Source organism: Micropterus salmoides, unplaced genomic scaffold (assembly GCF_014851395.1).
Source record: "Micropterus salmoides isolate LMB-PRFRI ecotype aquatic unplaced genomic scaffold, ASM1485139v1 Ms_hic_scaffold_9, whole genome shotgun sequence".
In the NCBI taxonomy this organism is placed as follows: domain Eukaryota; kingdom Metazoa; phylum Chordata; class Actinopteri; order Centrarchiformes; family Centrarchidae; genus Micropterus; species Micropterus salmoides.
In genome coordinates, this window is record NW_024044681.1 from 32,136,226 (window position 1) to 32,161,824 (window position 25,599).

The window sequence follows — 25,599 nt, forward strand, 5'->3', positions numbered from 1 at the left end:
TTTGCTCATTAGCCACAAATATGTGAGAGCTGCCTCTTTAACCTGTTTTTTGACAGGATAATTGATTGAGGATGAGGAATATGTGTGCTAGCAAATCTGCACTGATGAGTCTATGATCCCTGGTTCCTGGGTTGTTTATGCAGTGCTCATGCCATCCATATCCTATGTACTTCAAAGCCATTTGACACAAAATTTGTCGCAGTTGAAAGCCACAGTCCAACAACCACATTACTTCCTTCAGTATTTAGACCTTTAGTAAGGTCTAAAGCTTCTTACGCTGCTTAGATAAAGTCTTCATCTCATACTGGCCTTTTAGGAATTATTACACTAGTTTTGTTCCAGAAAATGCCTGAAGTTTCAAGTGATAAACCTCAGGTTGAGAACCAAATTTTCCCCAGCAAACTCAAAAAGCCACAGGCCAACTTCCACTCTGGCTGAGCCTGGCTTTTAAATTGTGTTTTATTCATGTTTTGTATGCCTTTCACCGAAATTGTCACATCGAGGAAACACTGCTCAAGTGGGGGTGGGGTGCTATACTCTTTTTTTTACTTTTTTTTTGCTGCGGTGCAACAAGGGGTGAGCACAAAAGGGAGACAAATGGCTCAGTATCAGCCGTGATTTCCTGAATAGCCCAGTGGGAGCGCGGGAAGTCGAGGTGCGCGCAGCAGATCTGCGTTGCCCTGAAACAGCAGCCATGCTGGGAGGGAGATGGCTTTTCTCTGCGACAGTCCGACTGTGAGCCACAGGTCTGCAAATGAAACAGGGGGAGGAGGGATGCAGCCTTTACAGATTCAAGGCCCCTATTGCCTTACTAGGCATGTCTGCTGCTGTGGTGAAGCAGAGGAAAAAAGCAGCGATGGATAAACAGACAAAGAGCTGCAGATAATTCTGTTGAAAGTATAGTGGCGCTATATCCTGCTGTTTGCGAATTCATCAGGCCCCATGCTGTGCCACCAGTGATTTCTAAATATATGCAGCTCATCTGATGTAGATGTGTAAACTCTGTGTAGGGTTATGGATGGCTGTGCAGACAGATTGTTTGCTCTGGGTTGTCTGAGGTCCTGGTGGGTGGGATCTGTCAGCATCATCTTACATTGTTTTCCACATGAGCTTTATTGAGTTCCCAATTACAATGCTGGTCCTCTTGTCTTGGGCTCACCACTGCTGCTGAATTGACCTTGCATTTTTGCAAGGGAGTGCTGTTGTGTTTTCAGGCCAGCAGGCCTATTAGGCAGGCAGACAGTGAGGCAGACTGACTCCTTCTCTCAGGCCCTGCTCCTGCAAGACCCTGCTTAACAGGCATCAGGCTTACACACTTAATACTTGGGAGGGGAGAGTGGGCTTAGCTCTTAGCTCTCAGCGCAGCTGACATGGTATCAGGCAGCCAGACAAGGCCGGACTGCTGCAGCCTTATTAGCACTGTCTGGATTGGCTTTTCCTCAGTCTGACACTGATGTTCAGTGAGAAAGGCTACTTTAGGATTTAATGGAATGGGTAGAAATGAGCTGCATGCTGTACATGAACAGCCACCTCCTGCTGTTGTTTTCCCAGAGCTGGTCTGGCTGTCTGAACAGAGAAACAGAGGACCCACTTGCAGTAGGTGGAGCTCTTGTGTTGGGTTTTGATGTTGGAGCTTGACTCACCTGTTCGTGAAGGACACAACAGCTGCCCCCATGTGTCTATGTGAGTGTGTACACAGCCCTTTCACATGGCATTTATGCAAAATGGAAAGATATAACAAGAGATTTACGCGCCCTCTGTATATATACACACAGGCCCAGTCCTCTAAACACATAAAACACATTTTCAGTGTGGAGCTAACTGACAGCTCTTGATGGGTGGTACAACACTGCCAACTGTTGGTGTTTACATTAGACCTTATTAGATATTGTAATGATAATCGTCTGGTAATAGTTTGTGTGTGTGTGTGTGTGTGTGTGTGTGTGCGCGTGTGTCTTTGTGTACTGGAGTGTACACAAGCTTTATTTACTGCCTGCAACCACACACTACCTTTCTCTCGCCGCTTCCTAACACCTCCGTGCACGGGAACAAACGTAAACGTCTCCCCCACAATTTCTCCCTCCCTCTCCTCTTCCCCCTCCCGCTCGCCCTGCTCCTTCCCTCTCTCTCTTTCCTTTGCGCCATCTCCTCCCCGCAATCTACCGCAGGCCCTCCATCTCTCCGGCCTGTCAGCGTGCTTTTTCATTTGGCTTGTTGCTACAGGGGGCTCGACGCTGGCAGATTACAACTCGGCAGCCAGTCATTTTCGATTTATCAGAGCCCCCTCCCTCTGTGCCCCCACCCCCCTCTCAACCAGCCACATTCACTACCCTCGCCAGCATCAATCCAGACACATAGCAATTCCTCATCACCCCACCACCCAACACACCTCCACCCTCCCACCTTCCATATCTTCCTCTTTCGATCAGCACAGAAAATTTAGCTTGCAAGCCCCAAGACAAAAAAAATAAGAAATATTGTGGCAGTGGAAGCATTTAAGTTAGAGAGGCAGCTAGTGCTGTATTATTACTTAGGCCTCTGTCACTGGTGATGACCCGGGAGAGTAGAGAATATCGATCGCGTGTCACTCACGGCATTCAGCAGATTGCATTGACAAAGCTTGTCGGGGCCTTTAATAGCGAGGTTAGCAGCCTTGGCGGGGACCCAGGAGAAAACTCTAACTGTGCCCTATTTCATGGTGGCTTTTAACCATTCCCTGGGTCCACAGAGTGGATTGATAACAGTAAGGAAGTAATTTTACTCTCATAATTGCCTTCCTGTGGTTGACATTTGTGGCCCTCAGCGCCTGTAAAAGTGCATTTCCAAGAACAGGAGAAAGAGGGCCGGCATTGTCCAGCTGCTTTTTGTGACAGAGAATAGCTTCACACGAACAAAGATGTGGTACACTTAACGAAACATGGTGGAGGCAAAAAAAAAAAAAAAAGGAAGAGAAAATCAAAAGGGGTGTACAAGTGTGATTTATGTGTTGAAGGAAGTCCATTACTCGCTAGAGGAAGCCCAGACCAAAACACAAACAGACTAAGGGCCTGGCTTTCAAAGAGGGTCATGGAGCAATTCTTTTGCCCTGCCAAGATTGCTGATAGCTGCTGAAAACACTACTTGTCAGAGGGGGGAAAACTGACAAGATTTTGATCTTGCTGTAATTCTCAACATAAATAAAAGCACTAAACCACCTAAATAGTCTCTCTTGAAGCGAAGTGATGTGGAACTAGGCTGAAATGTAACAGGCCCCCTGTGTGTTGTAATTTGCCTTACACACATTGTAGGGAAGCAATTTCTACAAGCAGCGCAGTCATTGCTGGATGCTGTCAGGTCTTGCATGGCAGGTAGCTATCTAAGTGCAGATTTTTTTTTCCACAGTAAAGCTGTGACAATGGATAAAGAAATCAGTGTTTATTTTCCATGGTTGGAGTTGTGACAAGTTTTGAGAAAGTAAGATGACAGTGTTCCATCTTGTGTAAAACCATCTTTCATTGAACTGCTACAAGTATGTGCCCTAGTTACTGCTGCTGTACAGAGGCTTTTCAAGTAGGAACAACTTTTCAAAGTTGTTCCAACGTGCTGTTGCTGAAATAGTTTTTCAGCTGAAAACTGATCTAGATGGTTGTTTCATATTTGTGGAAAGAGAGTGTATTTTTATGTGTTTTGATGTGGCCCTTTAGTTTATTCAAGGCAGTGTATAGTTGATTCCAAATTAACTCCAAATTCAAAACAACTTCACTTTTCCTCCTTAAGTAGTGACAATTAGGCTCACACCGGACTCCCTCTTAGAGACACCACAAAAGCCATTCAATTTTATTTTAGTCACCTCTCAACTCAAGAAAACTATGGATATAGACAAAAACTGCACGTGTTGGGCACTTGCGATCCATATACAGCACCCACTACCGTATTTCTGCCATTAAAAACTGCCAGGTCCCTGCCAGCGCTCGACTGTGGTAGTGTTTACTTGTACCTTGTAGGGAATCCCTCACCTAACACAGGCCAGGCTTGTCTCCTCGCAACTCAAAGTAACAGTGTATCACTTGCTTCCTAGTTGGTGGGCAGCGGAAAGTAACATCGTTTTTGCCCTCCAAGGGAGCGTTTTCTTTGGAATGTGACGTCACGTGAAAACTATGAATTGAACGGGTGTACCTAATAAAGTAGCCAGTGAGTGTATATGTAAATAGGGTAGAATTTGAAACGTTAATATGGTAATATTAGCCATTGCAACAAAAGTTAGACATCCTAACATTTATTTCCCATCTACTTCCAGTATTTAGCCTTTTTTGCAATTGCACATAGCACACACTGCTTTATGTGATGTCTACAATATAAATCTCATTTATAATTCTTGCAAGTGGTCAAACAGTGTCCAAAACAGACCCTGTAACAACAGTTGCTTTCTGTTTTTTTGAGAAATCAACTAAAGTTTTTTGAGTTGTCTCATCTCGGGCTGTTAGGTGTTACAGGATGTTGTTTCTTTCCCAGTTATATTTTAAACTCATAATGAAAATATTTCCAACAACGCATGAAGGGCAGCACTGAAACAATGCAGAGATTACTACTACTTACGTTTTGATCCCCAGCCTGTCTGCACATTATGGGCACATTCCAGCTGCATTTTATGACCAGTGAGAGGATAGGGAGTCAGTTATGCCATCAGTGTGGTTCCAATTTAATGTTAATGGACAATATTCTGTCATTATAATGGCTTTATGTTCCATTTTGCATCAAAAAAGTACAGTATTTGCAGTTGCATTACATGTGCATTATTTCCTGTCTCTGAAGTCCTGATTACTTCAATTACAACCATGTTGCCCTTGGCTTTTTGCTGTCTCCCATTACAAGTCTGTTAAAGCAGCCAGAGCAGATGTTTTCTAGCATACTCCTCACGAAGCAAGCAAACTCAACCTGCTGTTTATACAGTGAAAGCGTAGCACTGTCTTGTTATATGACTTGATAATGACAGATGTGAATTTCAGGAAGGTGGCTAAATGAGGACGTTTACTGTAGGGATTAGTGATAACAGCGCTGGCCCCGCACAGACACCCTGGGTCAGCCAAATAGGGAATGTATATCCTGCCATCAAATTTTACAGCCTCCTCTAATCCCCCGAATATCAGTGCAGATGGAGCCAAATGCAGGTGAGACGCTATCATTCTTCTTGGTTGGTACACCAGCACGCAAGCCATAGCGCCTGATAGACAGTGCCCCCTGTTCACAAAATGGCAATATCCACCTGCTGACCAGAGATCAGTTTATGACCCATGGCCATCACTTTAACGTCTACTGAGTTACTGGACACTGTGATTGGAATCACTGCAGATATGCAAACAGTGGATCACAGAGAGCTTGTAGTTATGAGCAGTGGTATTCACAGGCGAGGTGATTGATATGAGGAAAAGATCTAATGTTTTCCAAATTGAATCAGTCATGCTTGTGTGTTGTTCCAGAGTGGATGTAAATCAATTAATTAATATCACTACTTTTCTCTTTCAGTAGACTGTCTTTTAATTCTTAGCTTATATGTTTTGTAGCTTTATTTACTGCATTACTTTCCAACCAGAAGTTCCTCCATGCCCCAGCGTTTAACGTTATGACAACTTTAACCCATTTAGGTTGTCATTCTTAAATAGCCACAGCCAGGTTTCACTGCTCTGCCATTTTACAAACGTTTTGTAATTTCTGCCTCCTTCTGAAAGGCTATCCATTTTCCTTTTTTTTTTTGCAGCAACGCGTGTCACAGCGAGCACTCTGCTGCTATTCCTGTAACATAAAAAAAGTTGTCTTTCCCTAAACTAGAAGCGTTTGTCTATCATATTACCACCACACATGAGCCGCACACAAGGCTTGACCCAGTGTTAAGTGTCTGCGCTAAATTTCATTGCCTCCATCTACTGGAAGGCCTGCCAATATACGGGCAGTGAATTCCTGGAGGAAAATAAATGGCAATAAAAGAGAGAAATGATAGCCCCTGCAAGCCGATAGGAGAGGGCTCTTTCTCTGCTGTCTTTTTTTCCCCATACTGCTCTTTATTGAGGCTGCCTAGCTCGGGGAACTGTGATTTGGCACACTGGCTGTGGCTTTAGTTGGATTGGTCCCTGAAAGCCGGTAGTGAAGTAACGACTCAGTAGCACAGATTGAAGAGCTAGGGCATCATGTAATTAATTGCAAGCAAATGTCTTTGAGTTGTTATGTGGTGATGATGAGCGCTCAACTGGGCAGCAAGAAGGGTCTTTTTTACCCCCCTGCTCCAGCACAGCTCCTCCCTCAGTCCCCCAATGCATTTTGGGAAGGAATCTAGTAATAGTATTCTCCTGGTCTGCTTTCTGTCCGTGGTACCTGGGGGATGTTAGAACTCATGGAACCGGAGGTGCGTAAAGTGGACAGGAAGCTAATTTTACTGCCACGCGGGGCTACTATAACAAGATGTTCAGATATGATCTGAGAGAGTAGAGGTCTCTCGCCGCTTTTATACCAACCCCCACCCACACACGCACACACACACACACACTTTCTCCACCTGCTCAGTTCATTATTAAATCTGGGAATTGTCCCCATAACTCAATCCACCAGTCTACAGCATTATATGACCATTTGTGAGAGGGGAGAAGGGTGATTGCGACGCAGGGCAGAGGATGGATGTTAAAAGCATATTGATTTGTCTGTAATGTCGTCATAGATCAGAGATTTATAGCAATATATAAATGCAGCCACAAGCTCTAGTAGCCTCCAGCCTGTGGTGGAGGAAATGGAGTCCTCAGGATGACTGATGAGATCAAGACAGTGCTCTCAACCATGTTTACCCCCCCCCCACCCCCCCCAAGCCTCCATTTCCCACTCCTCCTCCTCCTCCTCCTCTCAGGATGCTCTCACCCTGCGGCTGCTGTGACTAGTCCTTAGTGGCTCCATATCTTTGCTTTGGCTTCACATTCCAGCACAGATGCTAGAAAAGCCTCCTCTGTGGCCTGAGATTGGTCAGAGTGGTGCATTCAGCCACACTGATCTCTCCCCTGCTAGAAAAATGATGTCTGACAAGATCACCAGAGATCACTGTCGCTCAATGATGCTAGAGGATTGAAAGGAAATGGAGCTTCTCCATCGTTACATACATACAATAGGTAATAATAAAAGCTGCCGCAGTGGCTGACTGTGAGTGGCATCTTAACCACAAGCAAACAGTAGGCTTAAGAATAAACATGCCAAGTCTTAATACGTCATTTAGTCACAGTGATGAAAAACACCATGACATTCTCATGACATTCATGCTTCAACAACAGAGAGAAAAGAGAAGAGGTATAAAGGGTTATTTTCACACTGTATGCCTGTGCCTTCTTTTCCACACAGAGCTAACAGTAAACAGATCTGGGGCAATGGAAGCCAAGCGCTGATGCTCAATGACAGGCTGTGAGCGAAGGTGGCAAAGGGGGTTATGGGTGACGAGAGGGCCAGGCGGGCTCCTGTCTGTGGCAGTTAAAGCATCTGGGCCTCAGAGCCAAGCACAGGGTCGGAGCCAGGGCACGCCAGTGGGCTCGCCCACACAACCACTGTCAGAATGATGACGTAGGACCCATTGTCGCCCTCTCACAGGAACTGATGAACCCCCTGCTCCTCTTTGTACAGAACAGTCTCATCAGATAAAGCCGGCTGCAAGTTAAACAGGCCCAGCAGTTTCCAACTGCTGTTGTCGACCAGCCCAAGGTGGATTTGGGCTCACTGTGAGGCTGATGTGATATAGAGACTGGCAGGGACATAATTAGCGATGCTTAATGTGGTCTAATGTTTGGCAATGGCGTTTCCTAAGGCTACATGAGAGTGCCTGGATAAAGTCGACAGAAATTCTTCAAATTGTTCATTTTAACTGCTGAGTCGTGAAGCTCCCCAGCACTTTAATAGCCCTGGTATATAGACCCGTGAAGATAGCATAAAGGAGATATTCAAAGTGTAGTCAGTGAAAACCAGGGGGATTTGACAGTGCCGCAGGAAAAAGACTATTTATTATCAGCAACACAGCCTAGGTAGTGGATTATCTATAAAACTTTCATGGCCCTCCCTCAGTGGCAAGCAGCCATAAAACTTCCCAAATGAGGGACTTGTTAATTTACTTGTTAAAGCAAATTAAAAATTTATAAGCGCTTTTAGGTAAATGAGATCCTCTTTCATTGCTGCCCTAGCGGGATTCTCTCTGCCAGATCCTGAGAGGACAGGTTAGCTGTTCTGAAAGCCGCAGAAGAACAATAAAAGCCGTTAAATTGTTCCAGGTTTTATTACCGCTGAGCTCCGCAGCTGCTGTTGTGCGTAACTAAGGGAAACCAGGAGCTGATGGCTATCCCACTGAGGCCAGTACAGAAAACTGAGCCCAGTTCTCTCGATGTCTTTTTTCTGTTTTTTCTTTTTGTGGGATGAGGGGTGGGGTTGGGGATGGAGTTGCTGGGGCAGGCCGGTTGTGTATGGCTCCGTTTAAAAAGGCCTTTGTGGTTAGAAATGTTAGCAGGCCTACTTTTGTGCTTGATTGCACTGAGTCTGTAGTGTAGCCCTTGAGAATAGGTCAATACACTTGTAAAATTCCACTATGGCAACGGTGAGCACTTTTCAGAAAGAGAAAAATAATGGACTCCACATGTTGAAGACAATGTTGTAATAGCTGTTTTAGCTTACATTTCAGGGGAACAGTGTTAAATGAGATTTTATAATTTTTCTGCACTCTGATCTGGGAATATACTGAAGAGCGTTCTATATGCTCTGAATCACATTTGAGTTCCTACATAACGCTATTACATCTCTGCTGCCACTAGCAACAATACTGAAATGAAAACATTCCATATTGACTTTTTTTCATAAAAGTTTTGTATTGTAAAAACAGACATATTGTGCATCTGCAGACATGTCAAGATAACTATTTCTGAGGCATACATGACATTCAACAGCACCTTTAGTATTTCCTGTGGCAGCTCCAATAATGCTGCTGTGAGCTTATCTATAAAGGCATTGGTTTATTTCAGTCTTAACCTTCAATAGAAACACTGAAAAGCAATGTCCTTCTGCTATTCCTCATATGTTAGAACTAATTCAAATTCAAGAGTTTGCAGAGTGTGTGAGTGAAAATACAGTGGGATCTGTGAGAAGATCCTAGCTTTGGTCAACGTAAGTCAAGAAATGGCAATCTTCTGGATGGAAATGGAAATCCATACCATGGCAGACCTCTGAAGAGGAAATCATTGACAGCTTGCTTCTCTATAATCTATTTAGATAGGGTAAGTCATTTCTTTCCAAATAATATGGTTGCTTTGATTAACTATATGAAACCATTGAGAGAATACTGGTCTGTTTTGTAATCACACCCTTAAGTAGGCTCGTCCTCAACTAAAGCACATTTCAGTCAACTAAAAGTAACAGGATGGGTTTTTAATAGATGATGCCATCATCCATCAAAATGTTGAGCCGGCATCGTGATTTTAACACGATGGCTTTTCGATAGCACCCAACCTTACTCTCAAGTGAAAACAGTAGATGTTCAACAAAGTGTGTGTCTGCTGTGTCTCCACAGACAATAACACCTTAAAATTAATTTTTGAACAATTTTTACTCAGTTATGAGTTATCACGAGAAACTCAGTACCCAGACATTACTGAAACATTGTCACCGGTGGACTATATGCAAATAAACTATGGCAGTAACAGTTTGAATTACTGCTAGTAACTCAAGTACAAGCACTTGTTTTTATTTTTATTTTAGAATGATTTATGAGGAATGGTAAATGATTTCTCATACTTGTGGGCTGAACTCTTTCATGCTAAGGTTTCGGCTGCTCTCTTCCAAAGCATCACGCTGACTGCTGATTGAAAACAGTTGTTGATTCTCTAGTTCGGTAAATTCAGACTGGTAAGAGAGAAAAAGGAAAAAAATAAACATTATCCCCTAACACAGAACAGATTGCAGGAAAACAAGACCTCACTGTGTGGAAATTAATGGCAGATGCACTTACTAGTAGTTTAAATGTTTCATTAGATGCTAATGTCTCGCTGTGTCTTTAATTGTTGTGAAATTAGCCTCTGGAATATTAAAACCATCTGTTTATCTTCCTGCAGGGCAAGTTCTCACCCAGGCTGTGCAGATACAGTACGGTCATTAAATAAATGCATCCGTATGCCTCAACCTGCATCTTAATTAATGTCTTTGTGCTATACAGCAATACCAGTCTGGGGCATCTGCACACACACATCGTCTCTCTCCACCTTAGATCTCTGTTGAATACAGTGAAGCGCACTGGTGTTCATTACAGGAGATTTAAAACTGAAGGCTAAACAAATATAGAGAATTACCTGCACGCTGCAACAAGTCATCAGAAGTAATCAGATGGAAGTGATGAGATCAGTTGTTAAAGCAGAGGTCACATAGCCTGCCCCCCACACCCGCACACGGGATTCTCATTCATCACCAGAGAGCAGGTCATTACATTTCAACTTCACTTTTTGATGTCACTGACCACCAGCATTCCCTCCATATGCTTAAGACGTCCATTAATCACACCATAAAAGAAATGAATCCATCACCTGAACCTCAAGAAGGGGAGAGAGGATGAAAAAAAAAAACAATTCTCTGAAGTAATTTAAGCGAGCTCAGGGGGAAATTAAAGGGAACAAGCTGAGGGATACGTTTTCAAATAGCTGTGTAATCAGGTCCCGAGCTATGTAATAGCCCTGAAAGATGAGCCGCTCTTTATTGGAATGTCTTTATTAGACATGTTCTTCAGACGTTACACACAGTTAAATTTGTGCGAGATTTCTGATTTCATGGAGTACTTTCCCATTGGTAAGCTAGGATACAGACTGTGTAATTATGTGCTTTCACTACTGCAAAGTCATTTTGATACCACATTGATTAATAAAAGACAAATCTCTATATCTCTCCTGCACTTGCCTGATTATATTCCTTATAAGCTTACCATATATGAGTTTGACTTTGGACTGCGAATATGTGATGCAGGAGTCAGCAGCAGCTTTCACTAAGGTTTTGTGTGTGTGTGTGTGTGTGTGTGTGTGTGTGTGTGTGTGTACACATTTATAAATGCATGAGTATGCTGGCTTGCACTGCCCAGTGTTGTCAGCAGGGACACCGCCTGGTTAATAAATATCATAGGTCAACATGTTTTGATGAAGGTGGTGCAGACTGGGGTGTAAACATCGTCCCTCGCCCCTTCTTCAAGGATCAGTTCACAGACCAGGGTGGATGAGATATTATTCCCCTTTTCACTCTAAAAATATTTAAACTCCCCTCAGATTGTCTGGCATTTACAATAAAACGAGAGAAAACATGTCCTGGTTTTTGTGGGAATAAAATGTGTTGGAGGTAATTAGTGCTATCACAGCGCAGGGCTTTAGTGTGCATGTGTCTGTGCATGTGCCACATTTGGTTCTTGTGTGCTCTCCCCAGCCTTGCTTCGGTATCGCCTGACCACGTAGACGTGCACTCCTGCGCACATGTACACACACAGATTCAGACACGTGCACAGAGTCAAACAGGCCCATCAGGCATTCCCAGCGCTCAAACTCTCTTATCACGTTCAGCACTCTGCTCAATCCACCCGCCTTCCACCCATCATGCAATTCCCCCTAAGGAATAGGATTCCTTTCACACCACTAATGGCTACAGAAAAAGGAACATTTTCATTTTAATTATCCCCTCAACTCAAGGGTTCTTTTGGTATTCCCCCACCTTGTGCCCTTTCATCGCACTAAATGATGGCCGATACCTGAAAAAGAATATTGAAGGAGGAGTAAAAAAAAAAAAAAGCATATACTGTAGCTCTGTCCCTTCCCTCCAGAGCAGGAGAGGGAGGCGTAAAGGAGAGAGCCATCATCTTCTAGTCCAAATCCTTTGTGTGTGCAGCACCACGCTCTACTTTTCCTATTAAGTGGCAGAGCAGCCGTTTACGGCACTGTCCCATAAAGCCATATTTTTATATGCTTTGAAATGAAACCTGCAGCGTTTGTCTGGTCTGGAAGGAGCAGCATGGGAGCTTCAGAGGACATCAATCGCAGACTTGGACAGACCCCCACCTCCTTCCACTCAGCTCCGCACTCCCAAGAGTCTTTTATTGTTCTCCCGATTTTGAAGGGCCTCAGATGCTTGCGGATTGGCACGTCCTGCTCTTTATTCTTTTTAGTCATTTTGGTGCATCTCGAACAGAGTGTCTAGAGGATGACACTTGCTGAGCTCCTGCTGCCTCGGCATGTGGTGTCTGTTTGGAAAGGATAGTCGCTCCATTTGAAGGTTCTGGAGGGGTCTTTGTCCCTGTTCTCTATTTCGTGGGCTGAGAGGAGTTTCATACTGCGAGATCAGATGGCATCTGTCATTGGCAAGCGGAGTGATGGCCGCTGAATAGGCTCCGAAACATGACAGATTTACGGAGACAGCGCCGCAGCTCCTGCCAGTTCTCACATATTCATGAACCAATTTCTGTGGGATGCCTTCCCCAGCCAGCGTTATCCATGTAAAGCTCTAAACTGCGGTGTTAACAGTTTTGCTTCATGTTGTTAACCCATGGTCTCCTTGTGTGTTGTGTTTGGCAGCTGAAGCCAGGGCAGAACAACTGTAAGGACAGTGACAGCGAGAGTGTAAGCGGAGAGTCCAAGCCTTCCATCAGGAGCAGCTCCAGAGACCGACTGACCGATGTGAGTACATTAACAAACCAGCTCACTGCTTGACAGCTCCTACTACTTCAGTGGTAGTTTGATGTTCTGTCAGGGCCGTCTGAAGTTTTTTTTATTTAGTTTACTGGCACATGGGTTCAGGATTTCAGAAATAGCAACAGACAAAAAAACAGAAGAAGAACATTGACACAATAATTCATCAACATCTATTTCTCCAAACAATAGTTCATAATCCCAATTGTTTGGCAAGACTGTTGTATATCAGCAGAACTTAAAGAGGCCCTGTGGAGGATGTAAACAAACAAACGTTATATTCACATTTAGAGTTACACTCCAAAACACATTTTGTGTGTCCTTGAGCTCTAACAAATGTGATGAATGTATTTCCTTCCTCATAAAATATTTGTAAAGCTGATTTTTCTTGAAAAGTCGAAACCTGCGTCGTTCATGCCTTTGTTGACTTGCAAGCAGCAGCCTTCTTTCGTGCCTTTGCCTTTCTTGGTGCATCACCGCCACCTGTTGATCAGTGGAATTGTGGGAAACCACTGGTAGGAAGGAATTACATTACCTGCGTGCACATGCGTCCTTATATGCGTGCACTAGACAAACAAAAAGGGGGACCCACTCAAAGAAGGACTGCTCCATAGAGCTTCTAGAAGTCAAAAACTCCACAGGTTACCTTCAAAATTAGTACTGAAAGATGTTGAGTGAACAACTGACTGGTTGATAGAACTGACTCATTATGGTAACCTTCAAGTAACTAATGGTCACGAGTGATATATGGAGAGGAAGTATTAGCGGTGGTAAAAGTTCCACAGTTCAATCGATTAAAAATGATCAAGGTATATTTTATATAAGGAAACAGAGGTTTATTTATAGCAGTTTTGCCACAACTCTTGCCTTTGCAAGTGGACAGTAAGACACTTGCACACCCTCCAAACTATCTACTTGATCATTACATGTAACAGTAAAAACCTTTCAGAGCTGTTCTGCACTATAAAGCTAGAGACTGAAGTCAGTATTATAAATCAGCGCATGTTCTTTCAGCACAAGTGTTATAAATTCTACTCCAGGTTCTTAATTTATGAGTCATTATGTGTGTGTGGCCCTGCACCTGCGGTATGTCACACAGACAAAAGGTAAGTTACTGATATGGTGTTATACCAATAAAATTCAGCCTCAGCAGAGCTCTTTGTGGTACAGCTTAAATGATCACAAGTACTCTTGGAGTACTTTCGTTTAAGAGCACAATTTGCATCGTACACATGTACACACACGCACACACACACACGCACACCCACACACAATATACACAGACTCTCTCACACACACACCCACACACACACACACGCATACACACACACACCCACACACACACACACACACACATACGCACTCTTTCTCTCCCGGAGGTTCTGTTCTTTATGACGGATACAAAAAAAGACACTACTTACCCAGGTCCTCGTTCCTTGTGGAGGAGCTGAAGGCAAGCATTAACTGACAGAAGAAAGAGCGGCTGTGTCCCTGCGCCCTGTGACATATTTCAAGATGTAAAGCGAGCAGGCTCGAGGGACCTTGCTGCCAGACACCCATCCCTGCTCTTTGATTTGTGTGGAGAATCTACAGCGAAGCGATCAGATATCTGGCCATAATTAAAGCTGTCAGTTGGGAGGCGAGCTAGTCTTTGAGAAAGACATGGCCGAACAACTGAAGCAAAACTGATTCTGCATGTAGCTTTACGATGCTTGACTGGGCATGAAATGAAATAAGTAATTTGATGTTGACAACAGAAATTGAAATGATACTTGCTGATTTCTTTCAGACTGCTCTGTGGTGACTGTGCAGCAGTATACCAAGACAAATTAAAAATACTGCATGTAATGATTATATTGTGTTTTAAAGGCCTTTGCTCCATGTCATTTCTTTAATCACTGTTTGAAATGTAATCATCCTTTGACTGACTTGGCCTCACTGGCCAACCACTTCCCTCCATTTGGATAACATCACTGTGATGGTTTGCACTTTGACCCATTACACACTAATGAAACATGTTTGAACAGTTACATCATGTTATGGTGCACCACTCGCTTCCAAATGCCTACAAGGACAATAGCACTGTCGCTTCTCATTCATCTAACTCGGTTTCAGTATTGTGTATGAAATCAGCCCCTGAAATGCAAATGATGTACAGCTCCAGCCAACGTGTTTACTTTGAGAATTTTATTGAAACACCAAATTCCAAATTATATTCGTAATTTTGAAAATGTCAGGTTTTCTCAAGCAAAAACACTTTGCCCACTGCTGACTTGTTCTCAGGAAGCATTTATCACCCTCTCTATAATCACTTCCACCCGAGCTGGCATTTCAGCCACTCAGTTCACTCTGGAAGATAGAAGGGACATCATCCTTGGTTCCCCCTGCCTCATGTGGTCAAGACACCCCACAGGAGACTGAACATGTCTTCAGAAGAGCCGCTGAAAGCTGGGCACCATGAAGACAGACTTTTAGACCCCCATGTAACTTTAGATGGTCACACTGTGCGAGGCTTCATCTCCAGTCCCCACAGGTTTCTGAACAAGTCCCCTCCAGCCAGACTGTAAAAACCCACTTCACACATCACGAGAGGTGCAAGTCGTAGCTTTTGTAGCAGAGCAGCGTTCCCCAGACTGAAAGGAGGAAAACGAAAATGGAGAGAACAAGCACTGAGATGATTTGTGATGTGTTTATGATTATAGAATGCAGTTAATTTACTGTATAATAGCATTGTTACAGATGAAGGTAGAAATACTGTATGTACAGGTGATTTATAAAAGCCTGTAGCACTTTCTCTTCTATGGCAGTCCCTGTGTTTGCTCAGCTGAAATGTTTTGATTGTAACACTGCACAATGCAACTGGACTTCTCATGTGGCTCAGCTGCACAGAGATGCTCCCTCACAGTGCGAAAACAAAGAGAAAGCATCTAAGTCACTCGTTAGTACCAGGGAACAGTGTGAGACAGGAGCTAGCTTTGACCCGAACTGTTCATTAGACCAACAGTTCGCTAATGGTATTTGCTGTAGCACTGCCCTTCCCCTCACAGAGCAACTATGCTCCGATGAAGCAGAGGAGCTGAGTTTGCCAACCTGGCACTGGCTGGCAGGGAGATAGAGGCCAGAGGAGGTCAGGCCTGGCAGCCTCCTCTCTCCCGCTCGCCTTCCCTCCTCACTCTGTCCTGCCAGCTCATTAAGGCCTACAAATGGCACATCAGCTCGGCTGTGTTTGCCTCAACCCCAAACCCCAGCTAAATTGGCAGGCTTAGCCGCATTTGCTCTGAAGCGCCGTGCTCCCTTTTGGGTTCGTTTGAAGCCGACATGGCAGCTACCCCCCACGTCCCCCACCACACCCCGCCCCTTCAGTCTGGGTGGCAGGCATTCAGGCAGGCAGCAGTCCTGAGCAGAGGGAGTCTGCTGGATCAGCGAGGGCAGGGAGCTTGGGATGAATCACTCCCATTTAGTCTCTGCGGCAAGGGGTGAAATGCCATCATTACCCGGCTGCCTATCAAATAAATTGGCAATTACGGGCCTGGGATTGCGAGTAAACAGCATGTTACTCCTTTTTTTCCACCCAAGGCTCTTGATGAGAGGCGGGTGCAAGCACTGGAGTACTGGGTCAGAGCCCGCCAGTCAGTGTTAGCCAACGTGATGAGAGGCAGGCGATAATGAATGCACCCGTATATTTCAGTGTCCATTTTTATCATCAGCCAAAGCTTCCTGTATCATGCTTTAGCTGTTCTAATGAGTAAATTCTGCCTGCAAAGATATCTATACTTTTGGACAACAACTTTATGGTAGATGGTGTAGAATACCTCGCTGTAACAAAAGGTAATGATTTGTGTGTAACATGGGTTGTAACACTATTATTAATACAAGCACTTTATTGATGTTACTCCAGACAGTTTTGCATGCTGGTTTTTCTGACTGAAATGAAAATGTGAAAATTGTGGGTCCCTGAAATCCATACTCGTGTGCCCTGGCTCCTCTCACACGAGAAGGTTTTCTTGCGGTGAGGTCTTTGAAAGTTGTTTTGTAATGAAACATCTGGAAGTAATATTGTTAAAAGTCAAGCACATCGTCTTCCTGTGCTTTTGAAGCGGTTTCAGCCCAAACACAGCTAAAGTCTCTCGTATGGCTAGTAAAACTGAACTCAGTTATTACTGGCTTTCCGATGAAAACATAACAGCCTATTCAAAATCCTGTGTGCATGTGGTGAAACCATTTCAAATACTCAAATTACAGCTTTTGGAAACGGATTAATGTCATAAAGTATATTTGTTGTTGTAAAAATCACTGTTATGATTAAATTTGCTGGAGCATTCCAAGACTGCAGATAATGTTTTGTCCTTGACCTCTGAGCACAGTCTTTTCCATAAGCTTCTTGTCTGAACTGAATCTTACTGTCCAAGTGAACCGCTTATGTAATGTGACCAGAGTTGGTCTGCATTACACTATGCTCATCCCACCTCCTCAGTACATTCTCCAATTATTTCCTGACACTCTGATGTAAATGAGGTCGCAGTCCCCCTACATGTCCAGATACGCTGGCCAATTTGCTCCGACACAGAACTTGTAATTGCTTGCATCAATTATCCGTCTCTTTCTCTCACTGCCTCTCAATAATTTTAAATGTTTCCTATTAGAGACAAGCATTTAGATATGGAAGTAGGAATGTTGTACCTATAATTAGCTCATTATCATGGGATCGTACTCTTTGCTGAGGCGCTAGTGTGTGCATAGTGACAATGTGAAATGAGCAGCAGATGCAGTGCAAGGATTACTTGACAGTGTTTTTGACTGTTTAATGGCTTTTCAGCAGTGATGTAAATAAGAAATACAGACATAGTATTGTGTGTCCTATCATGTTTCCCAGATGTAAATAACAGAAATGAATGTAATCTGGCAGTCAACTGGTTACCCCACAATCATATAGCAGGGGTGCAAACGTGTCACCTGCTAAAACTGGCATTCTGAATCCTAAAGAGGTCATTTGTGTGATTCGTGTAGATCAGATGAGTTTTGGGGGGAAAAAATTGGGGAGTGGGATGCCTGGGTCTGCGTGGATAGAGTCACAGGGAATTAAATGAAAACCACGAGTTGTCAGAAAAAACAGATCCTGGCTTCTGTGCTTGACACTTCACTGAGAAGAATGTGGAGTGAAGGGAAACGTCTCTGTGAGGTTGAATTTCACACGCATGCTTTAAGAATCTCTTACAGTAGCATTTTGACAACCTTGATTGACCTTTCGCTAAGCCACGCCCCCTTGGTTACTGTTGCTGTTGACAGGCTGTCGGACTTGGCCCTGCACTGTCTATAACTGCACTCCCTGGAGAAATATTGTCTAATTTTTGAGAAACGAATAAGTGATTTCAGAAAGAAGCAGACAGAAGGGTTTGCATTATACATTTGAAGGTTATATTCAGGCTGTCAAACTGACTCAAACTGACAGGAAAAAATTTAAGATAGAAGCTACCGATCAAAGAGTAAAAATGAACCACCGCATCACCTGATGATTGAGACAGAAAACAATGATAATAAGGATCGACACTGTTCCTGTAAAGCTGGGTAGGTCTCCATTTCCTATGAAAATTATTAAATAGGAAACGTGGTCAGCCTATATAAGGTTACATTCAGCGGTAAGTTAGTAGGGCTGAAACAACTCATCGATTAAATCGATAAAATCGATTCATAAAATGCTTCGACACAAATTCTTTGCATCGATGCTTCGTTTAATCCATGTAACTATACAGCACAGTGTTTCGCAGGGACATTTATTACTGTCGCACATGGCGTTTACGCTGTTTCACATTTCACGTGTGTTTTCTTGATAAAAGTGGTTTGGAAACCAGCGTCGGGTGCTATAGGTGTTGTCAGCTCCTGTAGTGTGTGTGCCCCCTGTCATCAGTCAAGTAGTGTGAACGCCACAACGACTTCAAGACTGCCGTCATATTAGGGCAAGTTGTGTGAACTGCACGGCCATTGGCCGACGCTGAAAGTCGTGTATTCTGCACGAGCCTTTAGTATAACTTGTATAGCACTCGGGTGATGTTTGTGTTTGAAAAGCAGCTGCGGTTGTTGGTCTGATGTTTGCTGTTTGACACACTATGAATTCCCGAAAGTACTAATAAATATCTATCATCTTTAAACGTGCACAGCTGATCCCGTTACCGGGGGGGGGGGGGCGCCGGCCACCACCGCCAAGCAAAAGAACTTCTTAAACGACGCATCGATGAATCGTTGAAATAATCTATAGAAGCTTTGAATACTAAAATCACCGTTAGCTGCAGCCCTATTAGCTAGCGTTAGCTAAATAACAGTACATCAGAAACTTGTAATCCACAGCCTACATTCTGGATTTGTTTTAGGTTTTGGAAAGAGAATAAATCGTACTTCTTCTTTCAACCTCTCCTGGTAGCGATTGTCACTACTGCAAGTGCCCCAAGAACAGTGTTTGACCATATCTTGGAAAAGGGCAGCAACAAAAAGGAAAAAAATTAAGTTTTGCATAGGACTCATGAAAGTGTCGGAGCTCAATTAGAGCCGGTTGCTTGCGTATTCGGGCCGTAGCTTAGTGAAGGGTGAATTGGCTTATATGACGGTAAGTCAAGCATGGGACTGTTAATTAGCCTGCTCAGGTTGAGTTGTTATGATTTAGCGAATGCTAGCCATCACAATTTGGATGTAACATTACGTGTTAACATTATTTCCATAGAGTCTAACATTAGCCAGCATAGTATTGTTATTGCAAATTCCACTTACTTACTATTGTGCAGACGATGACAACATCATTTGAGCCCCGCGGCCAAATTGCATTCTTGTTGAGACTACAGTGTAGACATTTAACCTAGCTAAAATGGACCTGCGATAGTGATGATGTAGTTAAATAGACTTTGCGTCCCTGATATAGAGAAACACGCTGAAAAGCTGATGATTACATACCCACACACAAACCAGAAGTCTTCCCCATGTATGGATAAAACCACTGGCCTTCTAACTATCCCTCAAGTCCTGTCTGCTAGTGAAGAGATCATGTCCACCTTAAGAGCTTACCATTATGCCAGGTTTTGCTGTCACTGCAAAGTCAGCTTGCCAGGGGATCCAGACCCAAGATCACTTGAATTGCCTGCACCTTTGACTCTAAATCACCCTGATACATAGGATGTCTCCCAGGAAGTGGCTGGACATGCTTATTACCACCTTTGGCACTCCAAATCGAGCCTCCTTTTCTCTGGTCTCCCTCTCTTTTATTTCTCTTCCCCATTTTCTCTCTCATTGCCTCCAGTCGGGGTGTCAGGCACAGACTGTGACACTTTGTGACATGGCAGTCAGGCAAAATTATGCTGCGCCTCCATCGCCCTGCCAGTACCCCAACAGCCGAATGTCCGTCAGGGGCCTGTAGTTTGGCTTGTCTCTACAAGTGCTTGCGGCACGCCTGCGTCCCTGCCTACGTTCACAAGTGTTTAACTCAGACCTGGCTGCATCTTCTCTCCAAAAATATAATTAGAATGAGAGAAGCAGAGTGTGAATGTGTGCAGTGACCTTTGAGCAGCCCTCGGGTTGAGAATACATGGCACTAGTTTATCTCTGCTAATTATTTACCACACCTAGAGGCTTTGAACACAAAATAAAAAGGAGGAATCAGAGGAACATTGTGACCTTTACTGTAGTTATGTTACTGTGTACCCAGCAAAAAAAAGGCTCTTTAATTGTTGAAATTGATACAGAGCGAGGTTGGTGTGGTAAATACTGCTCAGGCCGATGCTGACTGAATGCAATCCCTCAGTGCTGTGGATGATAAATCTATTCTCATGGAAGATTAATGGACTGGAGAAGTGGTGTTGAATGTCATTGTTGAAGGTTGAAAGTATTGAGCGCCTGAATCCTATCCATATGTTTTCAGGAATGACATAAATAGGCTCAGCCGGAATCCATTTTGACTTATCAAGCTTAAACCAGTGCCAGAGCCACGCGATACTTGCCAAGTATTCAGGCTCTGAGGCTTCCAATAACAAATCCTATTGCACATAATTTCAACTGAAATTGGCCGTGGCCATGCGCTGCCACCCTGCTTTTGCCGTGCGTCCTGCAGCTCTTGGCGATGTATTACTTCCGCACTCCCTGTAACCCAACCCTGTAGCCCCAATTTTTGATGTCATACCAGGTTTTGGTGAGGGAGTCTCTCCTCTCTTTGTTCCAGCCTTTTCAGCATGGAGGCTGTTCCGGTGGGGTAAGTTGAATAAGTGGAGCCCGGAGGAATCTCTACAAAGGTCTCACTCTGATTGGATGCATGCAGAGCCCAAGGAGAGAGCGCCGGTTGCCATAGCAATGAGAGCAATGTGGGAGCTGGCTGCATGAAGGAGAAAGTGGTGCTTTCTTTTGTGATGGGAGGTCTTCATCGACTGACATTCCTCTTTATGAATACACACTGGCCAACATGCACGTAAACACAAACACGCAAAGGCACACAAATGGTAATACACGCACCTTTTTACCCCCCAAGGAGAAGCCGAGCTAGAGTGCATACTTCAATCACAATGGCCTGGTAGGGGTGTACTCGGGCCCAAGCTGGGAGCCAGAGAAAACACAATCAGACACACCGGGAGTCCAGAACCATCTCCCCCTCATAAACATGATTACTGGCCATTCACTACTACATATCGCTTACCTCTCCTGAGCCAACAAATCATCCTTACCCTTTCCCCTGGCTCATCACAGCCACTATAAACAAAGTAATGATGGAAATATATATCTGTTTCTCTCTCTATTTTTATTTTTGCTTGCATCCCTCTCTGACTTGGAGAAGATTTTCTAATTGTTTAACCTACAATATTACGGCCATTTGACCATCCAATGGGTGATGCAAACCTCTCCAAGGAGCATATGTTTGTGTTCATGTGTGTGTTTTATATATGTGAATCCCTGGTGTGTGTATGTTTGTAACAGGGAGATTAACTGCGGGGTACAGAAGCTGTGTGGGAGGGTTGGGTTTTGTGTGTTGTGTCGAGTCTTGTTGAGTTTGTTTGAAGGGCACAAGGGGCTGAGAATGCTGAATGGGAATTACATACGAAGGCCTGCTGGTTTATGAACCTGGTCTGCTCTGTCTTGTCTACAGGCCAAACACAGCAGATTATCTGTATGTTTTCTTGTCATTAATACAGGTTACAGCATTCCAGGTGTAAATATTCTACAATATTTGTGCTCTAAAATACTTTATACTGTTCTGCATTGTAGTATCCGTGACTCACTGTGCAGTGGCATGTCCAGACATATTTAACTAGGGTGGCACAGGTGGACACTGACTTGTGCAGGGGTGACATGAAGTACATTTGTGCACTCACACACACACACCCCTCTAAATAGTATTCCTTTAACATTCTCCACTGTTCATATCCACTTTAATTACAAATGTTAGAGTTTTATGATGGTCAGTGATGATGCGGGCCTTCCCATCGCAATCAGAGTAACATAGTGTCATCCACGGATTACAGAAGAAGAAAGCAAGCACCTTTAAAATGACCAGCAACAGCGAAATGCACTGCACAGAAAAAAAACATACCTTCACATAAAAATTATGATGATCAGTGACAGTGCGCCATTGACATTATGGACAAAATGTTTCAAGTATAGGCATTATAAACACAAAACACAAGCGTGCAGGCTAGATTGATTATTAGTCAGATAAGTAATAAATATGTTCTACTTGCATCATAGGCGCGCTCTCCGAGCTTTTTGCTGTGCAAAGGTATTTATTAAAGTCCAGCTGACAGGCACAGGCATTCTCGTTTTATAGTGTAAAAAGTCCTGATAGACGGGTCTGTCCCACTGACCTCCTCAGGTAAGATAGAAGTTTTAGTAAATTTTAGGAAAAAGATTGTTTGGCAGAAAACAGTGACTGGAATTGTTAAGAAATGCAGTAAAACGGTACAGACTTCCCCAGATGTCTGTACGCAATGTAGTTCTACAATCAACATCTTGGTTAGTTCTTGTATTGTTCTCCCTTCTGAGTTGCTGTCTGAATGGTGCGCTGCAGGTGCTAACAGCAGGTGCTAGCAGCAGGTGTCCCTTCCGGCTCTTGCTCACAACTCATGCTTGCTGCTATGCCGTCTTTCTTTTTAAACAAATGGAATATTTTTGGAAGCTTTTTCTTGCTCGGCTGTTTTTGTTTTCGTAAATACATTTTGCGTTAATGCCTCAGTTGCTGTCATTTCACTAACATATTCTTCTGTGTGGATTTTGCGCAGCAGTGTGCTTGTCCATGACAATGACCATAATCCAGAATTTTGTGCGGGCACACATTGCACTTTTTTAACATAAAATTGCTGATGAATTCATCATTTAAACTTAATTTAGATGTAACATACTGTAGAGTATGTCAATAAAGTCTTTGTATGTAAAGTGTTTCATGTTATTGTATTATTATGTTATTGAATGTGAATGCCATCAATGTCACACCGCACAGACTATTTCAAAATAAAACAGGAGACCAGACTGAACAGACTGACACACAGGGTCGTGACAATCAAATGTTAGGCAGAGACACCATTGAGTAAGGGGCTTAACTCACCAACTAATCAAAATACGTATTGCAACAAATCATAGTTTAGGAAAATGGGGTGGCACCTTAGGTGGCCAAATAGATTCCAGAGGTGGCACTTGCCTCTCAAAACCACCCCCTTAGACACACCCCTGTCTCTGTGTATGCATATTGTATGCCACATGCTATGTTGCGACTTCATTGTTAATTGTTGTAGTTGAACTACAGCTTTTCCTTCTTATTTGCATTCATGCAGGAGGAAAAATGGATAACACTTTAGAAACACCCACCAATGTAATGCAGTCCAGTGTAATACATACTTATATCACTATATTAATAAACGTAGAATTGAATATACACATTTCTGACAATGTCACCAAAAACTGAACATCATAAACAGTGTAACGGTAGAATTTATGGCAGAGGTTGAATCGCATTAGATTGCACAGATGTACCTAATAAAGTGGATATTCAGTGTAATTTGCACAGTAAAAGGCACAGAAGGTACAAAGGGCAGACAGACCTAAATATAATGTTAGGTAAAAGCCCTACACACTATGATTACTGACTTTACTGAACCCCTTTAGGAGACAAAAGGAAAAGGAAAAAAGTTAACCCTTCTCTTGTTGTTTACCCTTAAATGTCCTGTGCTGGATTCAACCCACCCTGGATTTTGGTGATGGAGCTAAACACAAGATGGTAAAATGGTCTTCCGGATAGAAAATGTTGCCAATGATGTAAAAAATTACAAGGCAGTTAAATGTGTTATGTGCACACTATGAATATGTGTTAGTCAACTGAAAACATGACGAAGCATAGGAAAAGTGAGTTATATTGCACTGAACAGCAGCATGTGCCACACTTATATTTATATTTTGCTAATATTATGTTTTTCATGTCCTTTGAACTAAGCCCATGTTTTTCTTTTAGACAGGCTACACTTTGCAACAATGTGCATCAGAGCCATTCTTTTTCCACTTGTGCTGGAGAAGGGCATGTTTTGTCTTATTTGAGGCCTGTTCTTCTGACAGGATTACTGTGAGGCATTTGATGTCAAATCACTTCTATTTCAGAAGCCAGTGCAATTTCCCTTAAACCACTAGGCAACAGCGCCAACAATAAATAAACAAATAGATACTGTAGAGAGAAAGACAGACAGACACAGATATATCAAGAAAGACAGAGAGATGGTGCCCCTGGATTACAGTTGCAGAAGATTATTCCAGAGACATTATTTCCCTCAAGTCATAGGCTTAAGTCAAATTTGGAAGAGAAATGAAATTGCCAGCATTGAAAAACCAGACTAGGTAGGAGTTCATGAGTAGAAAAATAACATTTTCATTTGTTTCTGCCCCAGTGGGAGATGAGCAGCCTTTCAGTAAATAGAGACAGCTATGAGAAATGATTTTTTTGGTCGGCGGGATATTGTTTTAACGTGCACTTATCCATCTGCAATCTATATGTCAGGCCCCAGGAATCCACAGGATGGCCATTCTACTGTTGTCTTTATGACACACAACTGTTGGCCTCGTCTAGCCTCCAATTGTCTCTGTTAGTGTCCCATTTCCACCAGAGATTCAGTCCTATATGTGGTCTTTTTTTAAACTCCTTTTGTTAAGAGCAACCAGATGATGCTACAGTACTCTTTGGAATTTAGGCTTTTTTATATTGAGCCTGCCTCTGAATTGAAATGAAAAATTCAACCCTGGCAGATTGTCATCACCATGTGCACAACCTAGAGAGTATTTGTGCACCGTACAGTATTGTTTTTTCCACTGCAATAATAATAAATAAATGATAGTGCATTTTAGCAGAGATTGGCACAAGGTATCAGTTTCAGTAGATTTCTTTTTTGCCGGCACTGTTTCATTGTGTTTCGCTGTTTTGTCTTGTGTTTTGGAGCCCAGTTTGCCTGAGGTAACGACGTGTCACAATCACTCCTTTGTCTGTGGTGTCAAGTTTTTCTGAAATTGTCAGATGCATTGCACGCCCTGTCTTTATCTTGACTAGTTTTTGATATCTTTATGTCTTTTCATATTAGAGTTACTGTACTTCTGTGCATTTCTGACAACAGTGCACATGCAGTTGGATAAATGGCCATGTTATATCATTGTGGTTAAGGGTTATCTGTTTACAAAGAGATATTCAGGGGATTATTAGGGGATTACTTCCACTTTTGTAAACTGCAGCTGTCAACTTCGTTGAGATGTCTGATCAATGAATGTGTTTCTATATACATTGGCTCTCTATTGAAGTTATTTATATGGCGTATTACGATTCATGATTAATCTGCAGGAGCAAAGCTTTGATGCAGAGCTGTCAGCAGTGATGTACTCCCAGGTGATTACGTCTACTTCCTGTCATCCACTATCAGCC

The 25,599-nt window shown here is 43.2% G+C and overlaps 1 protein-coding gene across 12 annotated transcripts in view; it reads left to right on the forward strand.

The window, feature by feature from the left end:
- The window catches only part of auts2a (activator of transcription and developmental regulator AUTS2 a), a 310,541-nt gene that overhangs the window by 125,802 nt on the left and 159,140 nt on the right, over nucleotides 1-25,599 (forward strand). For all 12 annotated transcript variants that reach the window (XM_038708769.1, XM_038708770.1, XM_038708768.1 and 9 more), the window contains one exon: nucleotides 12,576-12,677. In XM_038708769.1, the coding sequence (XP_038564697.1) occupies nucleotides 12,576-12,677 (102 nt within the window). The remainder of the gene's footprint in view (nucleotides 1-12,575; nucleotides 12,678-25,599) is intronic.